This window comes from Thamnophis sirtalis, unplaced genomic scaffold, assembly GCF_051295495.1.
Source record: "Thamnophis sirtalis isolate CommonGarterSnake01/CBP01778 unplaced genomic scaffold, rThaSir2_p1.2 scaffold_15, whole genome shotgun sequence".
Classification (NCBI taxonomy): Eukaryota; Metazoa; Chordata; class Lepidosauria; order Squamata; family Natricidae; genus Thamnophis; species Thamnophis sirtalis.
The window spans coordinates 3,094,483-3,109,320 of record NW_028261395.1 but is presented as its reverse complement, the minus strand read 5'-3'; the positions used below and the strand labels follow the sequence as shown (position 1 = coordinate 3,109,320).

At 41.6% G+C, this 14,838-nt stretch overlaps 1 protein-coding gene across 2 annotated transcripts in view; it reads right to left on the bottom strand.

Moving 5' to 3' along the window:
• Positions 1 to 14,838, bottom strand: part of PLCE1 (phospholipase C epsilon 1) — a 131,376-nt gene that overhangs the window by 56,018 nt on the left and 60,520 nt on the right. For both annotated transcript variants that reach the window (XM_087702600.1, XM_087702601.1), the window contains exon 7: positions 1,216 to 1,891. In XM_087702600.1, coding sequence (XP_087558726.1) covers positions 1,216 to 1,891 — 676 coding nt within the window. The remainder of the gene's footprint in view (positions 1 to 1,215; positions 1,892 to 14,838) is intronic.

Genomic DNA, 14,838 nt, shown 5'->3' with positions numbered 1-14,838 from the left:
TGGAAGGCTGAGTCAACCTTGAGCCGGTGAGATTTGAACAGCCGAACTGCAGAACTGCAGTCAGCTGAAGTAGCCTGCAGTGCTGCATTTAACCACTGCGCCACCTCGGCTCTAATTGGGTGGAGACATATTAAATAAGAACACAGTGTAGGAATGGAAAACAGATGATTACAAAATTCAACAATGCAATAACAGGAGATATAGATACACACACGCTAACACACACACACACACACACACACACACACACACACACACACACACACAGTGTTTTCCCCAAAATATGACCTACTCAGAAAGTAAGCCCTAGCTTGATTTTTACATGTGCACCCAATAAAAGCCCTACACACAAAATAAGCCCTAATTAAACCCCGCCCACTCCAGGGTGCACAGGAAAAAATTAAGCTAGGGTGGAGATGGGGATGTGGGGAGCTGACCTACTATTTACCTTCGGACAGTTGAAGCCAAGCCTCACACACCTTGGCCCATTTATTCTGCTAGTAAGGCTTTCCCGAAGGCCTCTGTAGCCAGTAACAGAACTTCGGATCGATCCAGAGCTGTTATCGGCTACAGAGCCTGTTCCTAAAGACCTTTCCCGAAGGCCCCGCTAGCCGATAACAGAGCTCCAGATCAAACCGGAGCTCTTTTATCGGCTGCTGACCTTGCTGGATGAAGAACTTCCCGAAGGCCTCTGATACCGAAAACGAGGCCGGGGGGTGGGGGCGACATGCGCAAGGGAGTTGAGTCAATGGGTTCACCGACAAATGTGCGATAGACATATGCGCGCCGTCCAAACCACGACGGACAAATGAGCGCCGTCAAAATCGCTAATTGATTTTCGACAATAGCACACCGACAAATGCGCGCCGACAAAATCGCGTCGTCCACAAACTATAGACAAACTATAACCCTAACCCTAACAGTAATTTTTCCGATTTTATTGTGCTCGTCATCACGCTTTTGTCGTCGCGATTTTATCGATGCGAATTTGCCGTCGCGATTTTGACGTCGCATTTTAAGCGGCGCTTATTTTGTCGGCGTGCATATCTCTCTCGCGCAACTGTCGGGTCACGGAGTCAATGGACACCCACACACCCCCTTGAAAATAAGACCTGCTGCCTTTTTTGATGGCAAAAATATAAATATAAGACAAGATCTTATTTTGGGGAAACACGGTATTTGATAGGAAAAGGGGACAATTAGAGTTCACTTTACCTGATAGAGGCTGATGTACTGTTTCCGCAGCCACTGTAATCTTTGATCAGGAAATCTCTTCATCTTCCTGATCGCATTAATTAATTCCAGCAACCCATGGAACAACATTTTAGCGGTGTACTTTGGAGCCACAAAGTGCAGCAATTTGTTCTCAGTAGTCTGAAGTCCGCATAATAACGTTACACCGTTCTCTTCAAGGGTCATGTTTAAAAGGTTGTTCTGGATGCACACCGCGTGCATATCGACGCCAGAGTGTCCCATATACACAGCTTTCGCTGACAGCAGATCTAAGCAACCCTCGACCAGTCCGTTTACTCCAGGACTGCCAAGAAACGGAAATTTTCCCAGTTCAGTGCCGCTACCTAATGTGCTAAGTTTAATTTTGGAATTCGCGCAGCAAGCAATGGTTGGCTTGGTCCATATCAGTGTGCTATGATCAGGTTGAAGCTGAAGGAAACAGCGAGCCGAGAGGTGAGTTTCCTGATCGTAATGTATAACCGTGGCACCTTGCAAGATGAACTGATGGACGTCAGCTCTGATTGACAAGACGTACCACGGAATGATCTCGATTCCGTGGCCGAAAGCTTCTTGTTGTTCTTCAGCAGGCTGCGTCGCCCATTCTTTGGAGTGCTCGAATATGTCGTTCTCAGAATCGGACAGCTCCCCAATGGTTAAGCTGAGTGGAAACCAAGGTTACAGTAAGCCTTCTTTTTGCAAAGATCAGCACGTGACTAGTTATTTCGTCATGCAATTCTGTGAAGTCATATACAGTTGTGCATGATGTCCTTGCAATGTGTTACAAGTAAATATTTTAACGTTAATTAATATTAAAGCCGTACTTTCTCAATGAGCTTCATTTGTAACGAAAGGGTTATTTTATATATATATATATATATATATATATATATATATATATATATATATATATATATATATATATATATATATATATATATATGTATTATATGTATTATATATATTATATATATATTTTATATATTTATATAAAATATATTTATATATATTTTATGTTTTATATATATATATATATATATATATATATATATATATATATATATATATATATATATATATATATATATATATATATATATATATATATATATATATATATATATATATATATATATATATATATATATATATATATACTTAAAGTCACAACCCCTGGTATGCCCAAGTGTGGGAGGAAGGTCACACTTCCACTCTCTGTCATTAGGCTCGTCACAAGAGTCCATCCAGACAGAAACCCAATATTTTTACTGTTGCCTTTGTTATATTTGTGTTTTTTTATTTGTGCTGATAAATAAATAAAGGAAGACTAGTATAGATCTATTTCAAGCTATTTAGCTCTCATCAGCTAGCCATATCCTTACTGGGATTCGAACCTGTGCTCTATTGCCTTCCCAGGCAGGGAGTTAACCATTTGAGCTACAGAGAACGACTCCTTTTATCAGCCAGCCAGGGTGGGAGGTATATACTTAAAGTCACAACCCCTGGTATGCCCAAGTGTGGGAGGAAGGTCACACTTCCACTCTCTGTCATTAGGCTCGTCACAAGAGTCCATCCAGACAGAAACCCAATATTTTTACTGTTGCCTTTGTTATATTTGTGTTTTTTTATTTGTGCTGATAAATAAATAAAGGAAGACTAGTATAGATCTATTTCAAGATAGTAAGACTAGTATAGATCTATTTCAAGATAGCCTAATGACAGAGAGTGGAAGTGTGACCTTCCTCCCACACTTGGGCATACCAGGGGTTGTGACTTTAAGTATATACCTCCCACCCTGGCTGGCTGATAAAAGGAGTCGTTCTCTGTAGCTCAAATGGTTAACTCCCTGCCTGGGAAGGCAATAGAGCACAGGTTCGAATCCCAGTAAGGATATGGCTAGCTGATGAGAGCTAAATAGCTTGAAATAGATCTATACTAGTCTTCCTTTATTTATTTATCAGCACAAATAAAAAAACACAAATATAACAAAGGCAACAGTAAAAATATTGGGTTTCTGTCTGGATGGACTCTTGTGACGAGCCTAATGACAGAGAGTGGAAGTGTGACCTTCCTCCCACACTTGGGCATACCAGGGGTTGTGACTTTAAGTATATACCTCCCACCCTGGCTGGCTGATAAAAGGAGTCGTTCTCTGTAGCTCAAATGGTTAACTCCCTGCCTGGGAAGGCAATAGAGCACAGGTTCGAATCCCAGTAAGGATATGGCTAGCTGATGAGAGCTAAATAGCTTGAAATAGATCTATACTAGTCTTCCTTTATTTATTTATCAGCACAAATAAAAAAACACAAATATAACAAAGGCAACAGTAAAAATATTGGGTTTCTGTCTGGATGGACTCTTGTGACGAGCCTAATGACAGAGAGTGGAAGTGTGACCTTCCTCCCACACTTGGGCATACCAGGGGTTGTGACTTTAAGTATATACCTCCCACCCTGGCTGGCTGATAAAAGGAGTCGTTCTCTGTAGCTCAAATGGTTAACTCCCTGCCTGGGAAGGCAATAGAGCACAGGTTCGAATCCCAGTAAGGATATGGCTAGCTGATGAGAGCTAAATAGCTTGAAATAGATCTATACTAGTCTTCCTTTATTTATTTATCAGCACAAATAAAAAAACACAAATATAACAAAGGCAACAGTAAAAATATTGGGTTTCTGTCTGGATGGACTCTTGTGACGAGCCTAATGACAGAGAGTGGAAGTGTGACCTTCCTCCCACACTTGGGCATACCAGGGGTTGTGACTTTAAGTATATACCTCCCACCCTGGCTGGCTGATAAAAGGAGTCGTTCTCTGTAGCTCAAATGGTTAACTCCCTGCCTGGGAAGGCAATAGAGCACAGGTTCGAATCCCAGTAAGGATATGGCTAGCTGATGAGAGCTAAATAGCTTGAAATAGATCTATACTAGTCTTCCTTTATTTATTTATCAGCACAAATAAAAAAACACAAATATAACAAAGGCAACAGTAAAAATATTGGGTTTCTGTCTGGATGGACTCTTGTGACGAGCCTAATGACAGAGAGTGGAAGTGTGACCTTCCTCCCACACTTGGGCATACCAGGGGTTGTGACTTTAAGTATATACCTCCCACCCTGGCTGGCTGATAAAAGGAGTCGTTCTCTGTAGCTCAAATGGTTAACTCCCTGCCTGGGAAGGCAATAGAGCACAGGTTCGAATCCCAGTAAGGATATGGCTAGCTGATGAGAGCTAAATAGCTTGAAATAGATCTATACTAGTCTTCCTTTATTTATTTATCAGCACAAATAAAAAAACACAAATATAACAAAGGCAACAGTAAAAATATTGGGTTTCTGTCTGGATGGACTCTTGTGACGAGCCTAATGACAGAGAGTGGAAGTGTGACCTTCCTCCCACACTTGGGCATACCAGGGGTTGTGACTTTAAGTATATACCTCCCACCCTGGCTGGCTGATAAAAGGAGTCGTTCTCTGTAGCTCAAATGGTTAACTCCCTGCCTGGGAAGGCAATAGAGCACAGGTTCGAATCCCAGTAAGGATATGGCTAGCTGATGAGAGCTAAATAGCTTGAAATAGATCTATACTAGTCTTCCTTTATTTATTTATCAGCACAAATAAAAAAACACAAATATAACAAAGGCAACAGTAAAAATATTGGGTTTCTGTCTGGATGGACTCTTGTGACGAGCCTAATGACAGAGAGTGGAAGTGTGACCTTCCTCCCACACTTGGGCATACCAGGGGTTGTGACTTTAAGTATATACCTCCCACCCTGGCTGGCTGATAAAAGGAGTCGTTCTCTGTAGCTCAAATGGTTAACTCCCTGCCTGGGAAGGCAATAGAGCACAGGTTCGAATCCCAGTAAGGATATGGCTAGCTGATGAGAGCTAAATAGCTTGAAATAGATCTATACTAGTCTTCCTTTATTTATTTATCAGCACAAATAAAAAAACACAAATATAACAAAGGCAACAGTAAAAATATTGGGTTTCTGTCTGGATGGACTCTTGTGACGAGCCTAATGACAGAGAGTGGAAGTGTGACCTTCCTCCCACACTTGGGCATACCAGGGGTTGTGACTTTAAGTATATACCTCCCACCCTGGCTGGCTGATAAAAGGAGTCGTTCTCTGTAGCTCAAATGGTTAACTCCCTGCCTGGGAAGGCAATAGAGCACAGGTTCGAATCCCAGTAAGGATATGGCTAGCTGATGAGAGCTAAATAGCTTGAAATAGATCTATACTAGTCTTCCTTTATTTATTTATCAGCACAAATAAAAAAACACAAATATAACAAAGGCAACAGTAAAAATATTGGGTTTCTGTCTGGATGGACTCTTGTGACGAGCCTAATGACAGAGAGTGGAAGTGTGACCTTCCTCCCACACTTGGGCATACCAGGGGTTGTGACTTTAAGTATATACCTCCCACCCTGGCTGGCTGATAAAAGGAGTCGTTCTCTGTAGCTCAAATGGTTAACTCCCTGCCTGGGAAGGCAATAGAGCACAGGTTCGAATCCCAGTAAGGATATGGCTAGCTGATGAGAGCTAAATAGCTTGAAATAGATCTATACTAGTCTTCCTTTATTTATTTATCAGCACAAATAAAAAAACACAAATATAACAAAGGCAACAGTAAAAATATTGGGTTTCTGTCTGGATGGACTCTTGTGACGAGCCTAATGACAGAGAGTGGAAGTGTGACCTTCCTCCCACACTTGGGCATACCAGGGGTTGTGACTTTAAGTATATACCTCCCACCCTGGCTGGCTGATAAAAGGAGTCGTTCTCTGTAGCTCAAATGGTTAACTCCCTGCCTGGGAAGGCAATAGAGCACAGGTTCGAATCCCAGTAAGGATATGGCTAGCTGATGAGAGCTAAATAGCTTGAAATAGATCTATACTAGTCTTCCTTTATTTATTTATCAGCACAAATAAAAAAACACAAATATAACAAAGGCAACAGTAAAAATATTGGGTTTCTGTCTGGATGGACTCTTGTGACGAGCCTAATGACAGAGAGTGGAAGTGTGACCTTCCTCCCACACTTGGGCATACCAGGGGTTGTGACTTTAAGTATATACCTCCCACCCTGGCTGGCTGATAAAAGGAGTCGTTCTCTGTAGCTCAAATGGTTAACTCCCTGCCTGGGAAGGCAATAGAGCACAGGTTCGAATCCCAGTAAGGATATGGCTAGCTGATGAGAGCTAAATAGCTTGAAATAGATCTATACTAGTCTTCCTTTATTTATTTATCAGCACAAATAAAAAAACACAAATATAACAAAGGCAACAGTAAAAATATTGGGTTTCTGTCTGGATGGACTCTTGTGACGAGCCTAATGACAGAGAGTGGAAGTGTGACCTTCCTCCCACACTTGGGCATACCAGGGGTTGTGACTTTAAGTATATACCTCCCACCCTGGCTGGCTGATAAAAGGAGTCGTTCTCTGTAGCTCAAATGGTTAACTCCCTGCCTGGGAAGGCAATAGAGCACAGGTTCGAATCCCAGTAAGGATATGGCTAGCTGATGAGAGCTAAATAGCTTGAAATAGATCTATACTAGTCTTCCTTTATTTATTTATCAGCACAAATAAAAAAACACAAATATAACAAAGGCAACAGTAAAAATATTGGGTTTCTGTCTGGATGGACTCTTGTGACGAGCCTAATGACAGAGAGTGGAAGTGTGACCTTCCTCCCACACTTGGGCATACCAGGGGTTGTGACTTTAAGTATATACCTCCCACCCTGGCTGGCTGATAAAAGGAGTCGTTCTCTGTAGCTCAAATGGTTAACTCCCTGCCTGGGAAGGCAATAGAGCACAGGTTCGAATCCCAGTAAGGATATGGCTAGCTGATGAGAGCTAAATAGCTTGAAATAGATCTATACTAGTCTTCCTTTATTTATTTATCAGCACAAATAAAAAAACACAAATATAACAAAGGCAACAGTAAAAATATTGGGTTTCTGTCTGGATGGACTCTTGTGACGAGCCTAATGACAGAGAGTGGAAGTGTGACCTTCCTCCCACACTTGGGCATACCAGGGGTTGTGACTTTAAGTATATACCTCCCACCCTGGCTGGCTGATAAAAGGAGTCGTTCTCTGTAGCTCAAATGGTTAACTCCCTGCCTGGGAAGGCAATAGAGCACAGGTTCGAATCCCAGTAAGGATATGGCTAGCTGATGAGAGCTAAATAGCTTGAAATAGATCTATACTAGTCTTCCTTTATTTATTTATCAGCACAAATAAAAAAACACAAATATAACAAAGGCAACAGTAAAAATATTGGGTTTCTGTCTGGATGGACTCTTGTGACGAGCCTAATGACAGAGAGTGGAAGTGTGACCTTCCTCCCACACTTGGGCATACCAGGGGTTGTGACTTTAAGTATATACCTCCCACCCTGGCTGGCTGATAAAAGGAGTCGTTCTCTGTAGCTCAAATGGTTAACTCCCTGCCTGGGAAGGCAATAGAGCACAGGTTCGAATCCCAGTAAGGATATGGCTAGCTGATGAGAGCTAAATAGCTTGAAATAGATCTATACTAGTCTTCCTTTATTTATTTATCAGCACAAATAAAAAAACACAAATATAACAAAGGCAACAGTAAAAATATTGGGTTTCTGTCTGGATGGACTCTTGTGACGAGCCTAATGACAGAGAGTGGAAGTGTGACCTTCCTCCCACACTTGGGCATACCAGGGGTTGTGACTTTAAGTATATACCTCCCACCCTGGCTGGCTGATAAAAGGAGTCGTTCTCTGTAGCTCAAATGGTTAACTCCCTGCCTGGGAAGGCAATAGAGCACAGGTTCGAATCCCAGTAAGGATATGGCTAGCTGATGAGAGCTAAATAGCTTGAAATAGATCTATACTAGTCTTCCTTTATTTATTTATCAGCACAAATAAAAAAACACAAATATAACAAAGGCAACAGTAAAAATATTGGGTTTCTGTCTGGATGGACTCTTGTGACGAGCCTAATGACAGAGAGTGGAAGTGTGACCTTCCTCCCACACTTGGGCATACCAGGGGTTGTGACTTTAAGTATATACCTCCCACCCTGGCTGGCTGATAAAAGGAGTCGTTCTCTGTAGCTCAAATGGTTAACTCCCTGCCTGGGAAGGCAATAGAGCACAGGTTCGAATCCCAGTAAGGATATGGCTAGCTGATGAGAGCTAAATAGCTTGAAATAGATCTATACTAGTCTTCCTTTATTTATTTATCAGCACAAATAAAAAAACACAAATATAACAAAGGCAACAGTAAAAATATTGGGTTTCTGTCTGGATGGACTCTTGTGACGAGCCTAATGACAGAGAGTGGAAGTGTGACCTTCCTCCCACACTTGGGCATACCAGGGGTTGTGACTTTAAGTATATACCTCCCACCCTGGCTGGCTGATAAAAGGAGTCGTTCTCTGTAGCTCAAATGGTTAACTCCCTGCCTGGGAAGGCAATAGAGCACAGGTTCGAATCCCAGTAAGGATATGGCTAGCTGATGAGAGCTAAATAGCTTGAAATAGATCTATACTAGTCTTCCTTTATTTATTTATCAGCACAAATAAAAAAACACAAATATAACAAAGGCAACAGTAAAAATATTGGGTTTCTGTCTGGATGGACTCTTGTGACGAGCCTAATGACAGAGAGTGGAAGTGTGACCTTCCTCCCACACTTGGGCATACCAGGGGTTGTGACTTTAAGTATATACCTCCCACCCTGGCTGGCTGATAAAAGGAGTCGTTCTCTGTAGCTCAAATGGTTAACTCCCTGCCTGGGAAGGCAATAGAGCACAGGTTCGAATCCCAGTAAGGATATGGCTAGCTGATGAGAGCTAAATAGCTTGAAATAGATCTATACTAGTCTTCCTTTATTTATTTATCAGCACAAATAAAAAAACACATATATATATATATATATATACACAGTATATAATGTTATATCTATCTATCTATCTATCTATCTATCTATCTATCTATCTATCTATCTATTTATCTATCTAGTATTTGTGCTGATAAATAAATAAAGGGAGACTAGTATAGATCTATTTCAAGCTATTTAGCTTCATCAGCTAGCCATACCCTTACTGGGATTTGATCTAGCTGATGAGAGCTAAATAGCTTGAAATAGATCTATACTAGTCTCCCTTTATTTATTTATCAGCACAAATACAACAAAATGTAACAAAAAGGCAACAGTAAAAATATTGGGTTTCTGCTTGGATGGTCTCTTGTGACAAGCCGAAAGACAGAGAATGGAAGCAGTGATCTTCCTCCCATATTTGGGCATACGTGACTTTAAATATATACCTTTCACCCTGGCTTCGCTGATAAGGAGTCGAGCTCTGTAGCTCAGTGGTTAATACATCTGCCTAAGAGGCAATACAGCACAGGTTCAAATCCCAGTAAGGGTATGGCTAGCTGATGAGAGCTAAATAGCTTGAAATAGATCTATACTAGTCTCCCTTTATTTATTTATCAGCACAAATATAACAAATATATATATAAAATGGTAAAACTATTGCATTTATTTAAACATTTATGTTCTGCTTATTTTCCAAAGAGTTCTTATGAATAAATCCTAATGTTCCAATTTTGGTTTTGCTTTTAAAAAAAATAAAAATATAGTAGAGTTAATAAATGTTTTATTATTTCAGGCAAATTAAAAGTATATTAAAAAAAAGATCTGATAAGGCATAAATCAGTGTTTCTAACCTTGGCAACTTGAAGATGTCTGGACTTCAACTCCCAGGATTCCCCAGCCAGCATTTCAGGTTGCCAAGGTTGAGAAACACTGGCATAAATACAGGCAGTCCTCAACTTACAACAGTTCGTTTAGTGACCAAAGTTACAATGGTCCTGAAAAATATGTTTTTCATAGTTACAACCTTTGCAGTATCCCCATGATCATGCAATCAAAATTCAGTTGTTTGGCAACTGGGTCATATTTATGACCATTGCTGTGTTTCACCTTTTTGTGACCTTCTGACAAAGTCGGATTCATTTAACAACCAGGTTACTAACATCACCTGCAGTGATCCACTTAACATCTATGCCAAGAATGGGGTAAAACTCACTTAACAAATGTCTCACTTAACAACAGAAACGTTGGGCTCAACTGTGGTTGTAAGCTGAGGACGACCAGTACTCAAAACCTATGCTTAAGATTTTCTTTTCCTTGCACAACTCTTGATCATTTTTAAAAGAGTGAAAAATTCGCACACCCAGCATCAAGAAAATTCTTCCCTGCTGTGGCTTAAGGAATGTAAACATGGAAAATACCTAACAGCATACTTAAAACACTTCATCATCACAAATTATTCAATGCATGCCAAAGCCACAATGTCCAGCCTATATCACATAAGTGATAGACAAGCCTGTAATATGATTACGTGCTTCATACATTTATAAGCCTGAAGCGTGATTCTGGAAAATAGATTTCAAAAAGCACTATTTCATTATGAATTGGAAGCAAAGAAATATTGCAGGTTTTTTTTTCAAAGACTAAACATTCGTAACGGTTTGGAGAAATTATTCCAAGTATATTGCTGTAAAAATGTACTACTATAGAAATCAACATGATTCATCAAAAGCATGTGTCAAAACTGAAATGAACAGTTATAATAGCAAATTATATTAATAGCAAATAGCAAACATGGGGTTTTTTATTTATTATTCCACCAGAACACATAACTGCTTCAATTTCCAACAAATCTCATATTTTGAGAATTGTTAAAAAGACTTTAGTTTGCCATAAAAGAATGTTGAAGGATGAAATTCTAGGCAAATAATATTTTCAATACGATCAAAATGAATGTGTTCTGCTGATTTGTTTTACCCAAAATGGCTATGATTGAGATAGAAGTATATGAATAAAGAGAAAAGGATGAAGTTCAGTTTCGTAGCACTTGTTTTTAAGTTGAATTCTACGGAAACAAAGAAAAAATGTAAAAAAATAATAATATACCAGCCAACAGGAATGTTAGCAGCAAAATCTAGCTTCTGATGAGATAGAGCCATGATGGAGAACTTATGGTATGCCTACCTCTTCATGCCACCTGTGGCATGCCTACCACAGGTGGCATGAAGAGCCATCATTGAGGACACGTGAGCCGTTGTTCTAGATCAGCTGCAGTGGCCAGCTGATTTTCAGCCTTTGAAGGGTCTCCGGAGGGCCGGGGGGGGGGCTGTTTCACCCTCCCCGGCTTTCAAGAAACCTCCAAAGCCTGGGGAGGGCAAAAAATGGGCCTACTGGGCCAATTGGAAGTTCGGAAACAGGCCATTTCCGGCTTCTGGAGAGCCGGGGGGAGGCTGTTTTTGCCCTCCCCAGGCTTCAGAAAAGACTCCAAAGCCTGGGGAGGGTGAAAAACGGACCTACTGGAAGTTCGGAAACTGGCTGTTTCCGGCTTCTGGACGGTCTCCGGGTGCCCAGAGGGGTCCGTTTTCGCCCTCCCCAGGCTTTGGAGGCTTTCCTGAAGCTTGGGGAGGGTGAAAATAGCCTCCCCCGGCCAGGGGTGGGTTTCTCGCCCCGTTCCAACCGGTTCGGTTGGAACGGGGCCGGCGGCGTCCTCATGCACGCGCGCGGTGCATGCATGCGTACTAGCATCTGCGCAATGCTCCAGCTGCTCCTGGACGATCGCGCAGGCGCTGTATGCGTCCTGCGCATGTGTGGAAGCGCAGAACTTGTCAAAACCGGGTAAGGACTACGGGCGGGCGGGCGCACCCTTCGCCGTTCCCGGAAGTTACTTACTTCCGGGTTCGGCGACCAACCGGTTCGCAGGGACCGCCGCGAACTGGTTGAAACCCACCCCTGCCCCCGGCCCTCCAGAAGGCTTCAGGAGGGTGGGGGGCGTTTGTGCGCACATGCGCAAAGGGGTGAGGCAGCAGGGGGGGGGCATGTGGTTAGCCATCACTGAGAGATGGCTATTGTTCTGCATTCCAATGCATGAAAACTTCTATTTATTTTTAGGAAAACCTTTCAAGTTTAATATCCAAAAAATATAATGTTTTTTTAAAACTCCATAAGCTTCAATTAATAACAAGCTGATTCCCCCCCCCACCCCCCAAAAAAGCTGGAAATTGTTAAACAACAAATCCAAGGACCTTTTAGATGTCAAGAGGTGAGATGAAAGGACAAGAAGATTTGCCAAATAAACATCAGATATTGTTCATATGCCCAGAAAGAAATGATGCCAGATGATAATTACATTAGAAGCTCTTTTGTCAGGAAGCAAAAGATGACCTCACACGCATATTAAGGGAATGAGCACATTTAGAAAAAGGCATTTGTGTGTTTTCTGCACAAATGTAGATTAACTGAATATTAATATAATATTGTTTAGAATTATATGAGGTCAGGCTGTTCATGAGGTTCCTTTTCACAGCTGGGCTGCTGTGTAAATATAGACAAAGATGAACCTTCACTAGGCTTCACCATCATTTCCTCTTCCTCCTTTTTATTGTCTCTAGTAATCAAGAAACACAGGATGATTACCGTATATACTCGAGTATAGGCCAACCCGAATATAAGCCGAGGCACCTAATTTTACCACAAAAAACTGGAAAAGTTATTGACTCGAGTATAAACCTAGGGTGGGAAATGCAGCAGCTACCGATAAATTTCAAAAATAAAAATAGATACCAATAATGCCATTGCCCATTGACTAACATATACAGCCTGCCTGTGCCCATTAAATATACAGTAGCCATTGTAAAAATTTGCTCTGCATAACAAATTATTATCACACAATACCGGTGTATTCAATGAAATACTTCACTCACCTCATGATGCTGATGTCCCGCTGTGATGATGATGTCCCGCCTCCTATGACACACGGCACAGTGATTCCTATCATTGGATCACTGTACCAGAGGAGGTGGGACATCGCTATGTGGCTGCTTGCCATAACAAGGAGGAGGTGGGACATCGTTGCAGAGCGGCAGGAGGGGGAGGAAGGGGAATCGTAAGACAGCCCTGCATTACATTAGAACGTGAGGAGGGGGGATGGTGCGGTGCACGCTGCGCGGCAAACTGACACAGAGGGAGGGGAAACTCAGGGGCGCTGGGCCATTCACGAGCGTCACCCAGCGGCATGGCCCCGCCCCTTTTTCTCCTCCATTTCGGGCAAATTTTTCACTGACTCGAGTATAAGCCGAGGCGGCTTTTTTCAGCTCAAAAAGTGGGCTGAAAAACTAGGCTTATACTTGAGTATATACAGTACTTGCCATTATTGTTCTTCAAGTGTTCTTTATGCATTTATCTCCATGGCTTTGCATGTCTACAAATTTTTGTTCAAAACAATTCCAAACTGTGCTTTTAGTGCAACGCACTAAATTATGTTCAAAACCGTTCGTCCTCCAATTCCTAGAACCGTTCCACAGCGACTTCAAGCAAAGGGAAAGCTACCACGTTACTAAAGGGAAGGTGGATGAAATATGTGAAGAACCAGATGGCCATTCAAAACAATCCACAACTTTTTTGTGGTAAGTAATTGCTGTTAGTCTTCATAAACTCTTTGCATCAACCCCAGAGATCCGGACCCTACCCACTCTCATGGCCTTCCGGAAAGCTATTAAGACCTGGCTATTCCGGTAGGCCTGGGGCTGTTGACCTCTGGATTGAGGTCCAGCCCCGCTTAGATTGGGTGCATGTTGTGTCTTTTTAAATTTGTTGTGTTTTATCTGTTTTTAATTTCTCTTAATCTCTGTTTCTGTAAGCCGCCCGGAGTCCTCCGGGATTGGGCAGCCTATACATTTAATAAACAGTTAAACAGTTAAACCTACGAGGGAATAATTGAGTTATTTATTTATTCAAATTCATTATAGCTGCCCAACTCCAATGGACTTATTAGTCTGTTCATTGAGGTTGTGAAATACCGTGGCACGATAAAACCGCGGTCCACTAAAGCGCGCCCGATTAAAGCGCGTACCTGACGTCATCAGCAGCGTGACAAATACGACCACGGAGAAAAAAGGGCGCTTTAAAAAGCGCTTTTAAAGCAAGCCGATTCACATAAAGGTAAGGGTTAGGTTTAGGGTTAGGGTTAGGTTAATCGTTAGGGTTAGGTTTAGGGTTAGGTTAAGGGTTAGCGTTAGGTTTAGCGTTAGGTTAAGGGTTAGGTTTAGGGTTAGGTTTAGGGTTAGGTTTAGGGTTAGGTTTAGGGTTAGGTTAAGGGTTAGGTTTAGGGTTAGGTTTAGGGTTAGGTTTGGGGGGGTTAGGGTAAGGTTTTCACATTAATTTTAACTTTACCACTCACAGCGTGATGTTTTCGTCGCACTGTGATGACGTCAGGTACGCGCTTTCGTCGAGCGCGCTTTAATCTACCGCGGTTTTGTGGTGGAACCGTGAAATACAACACAATAGAAGAATGGAAGACAGCAATGCAAAGAATGCATCCAGATAGCAATTTCAATAAGAGTGTTTCAAGCAAAAAATAGAACTTATACCACCAAATAACAAACAAAACCTTTTTCTTTTTAAAAAAAGTGATAAAACTCTGGGCTTGAAATCTCAAAAAAAAACCACAAACCACCCTTTATATGTTTTTAGTAGCTTTAAAAGGGCTTGGCTTTAAAGCCACTTCTAATGATTAATTTGTTACTGCTTGCTTA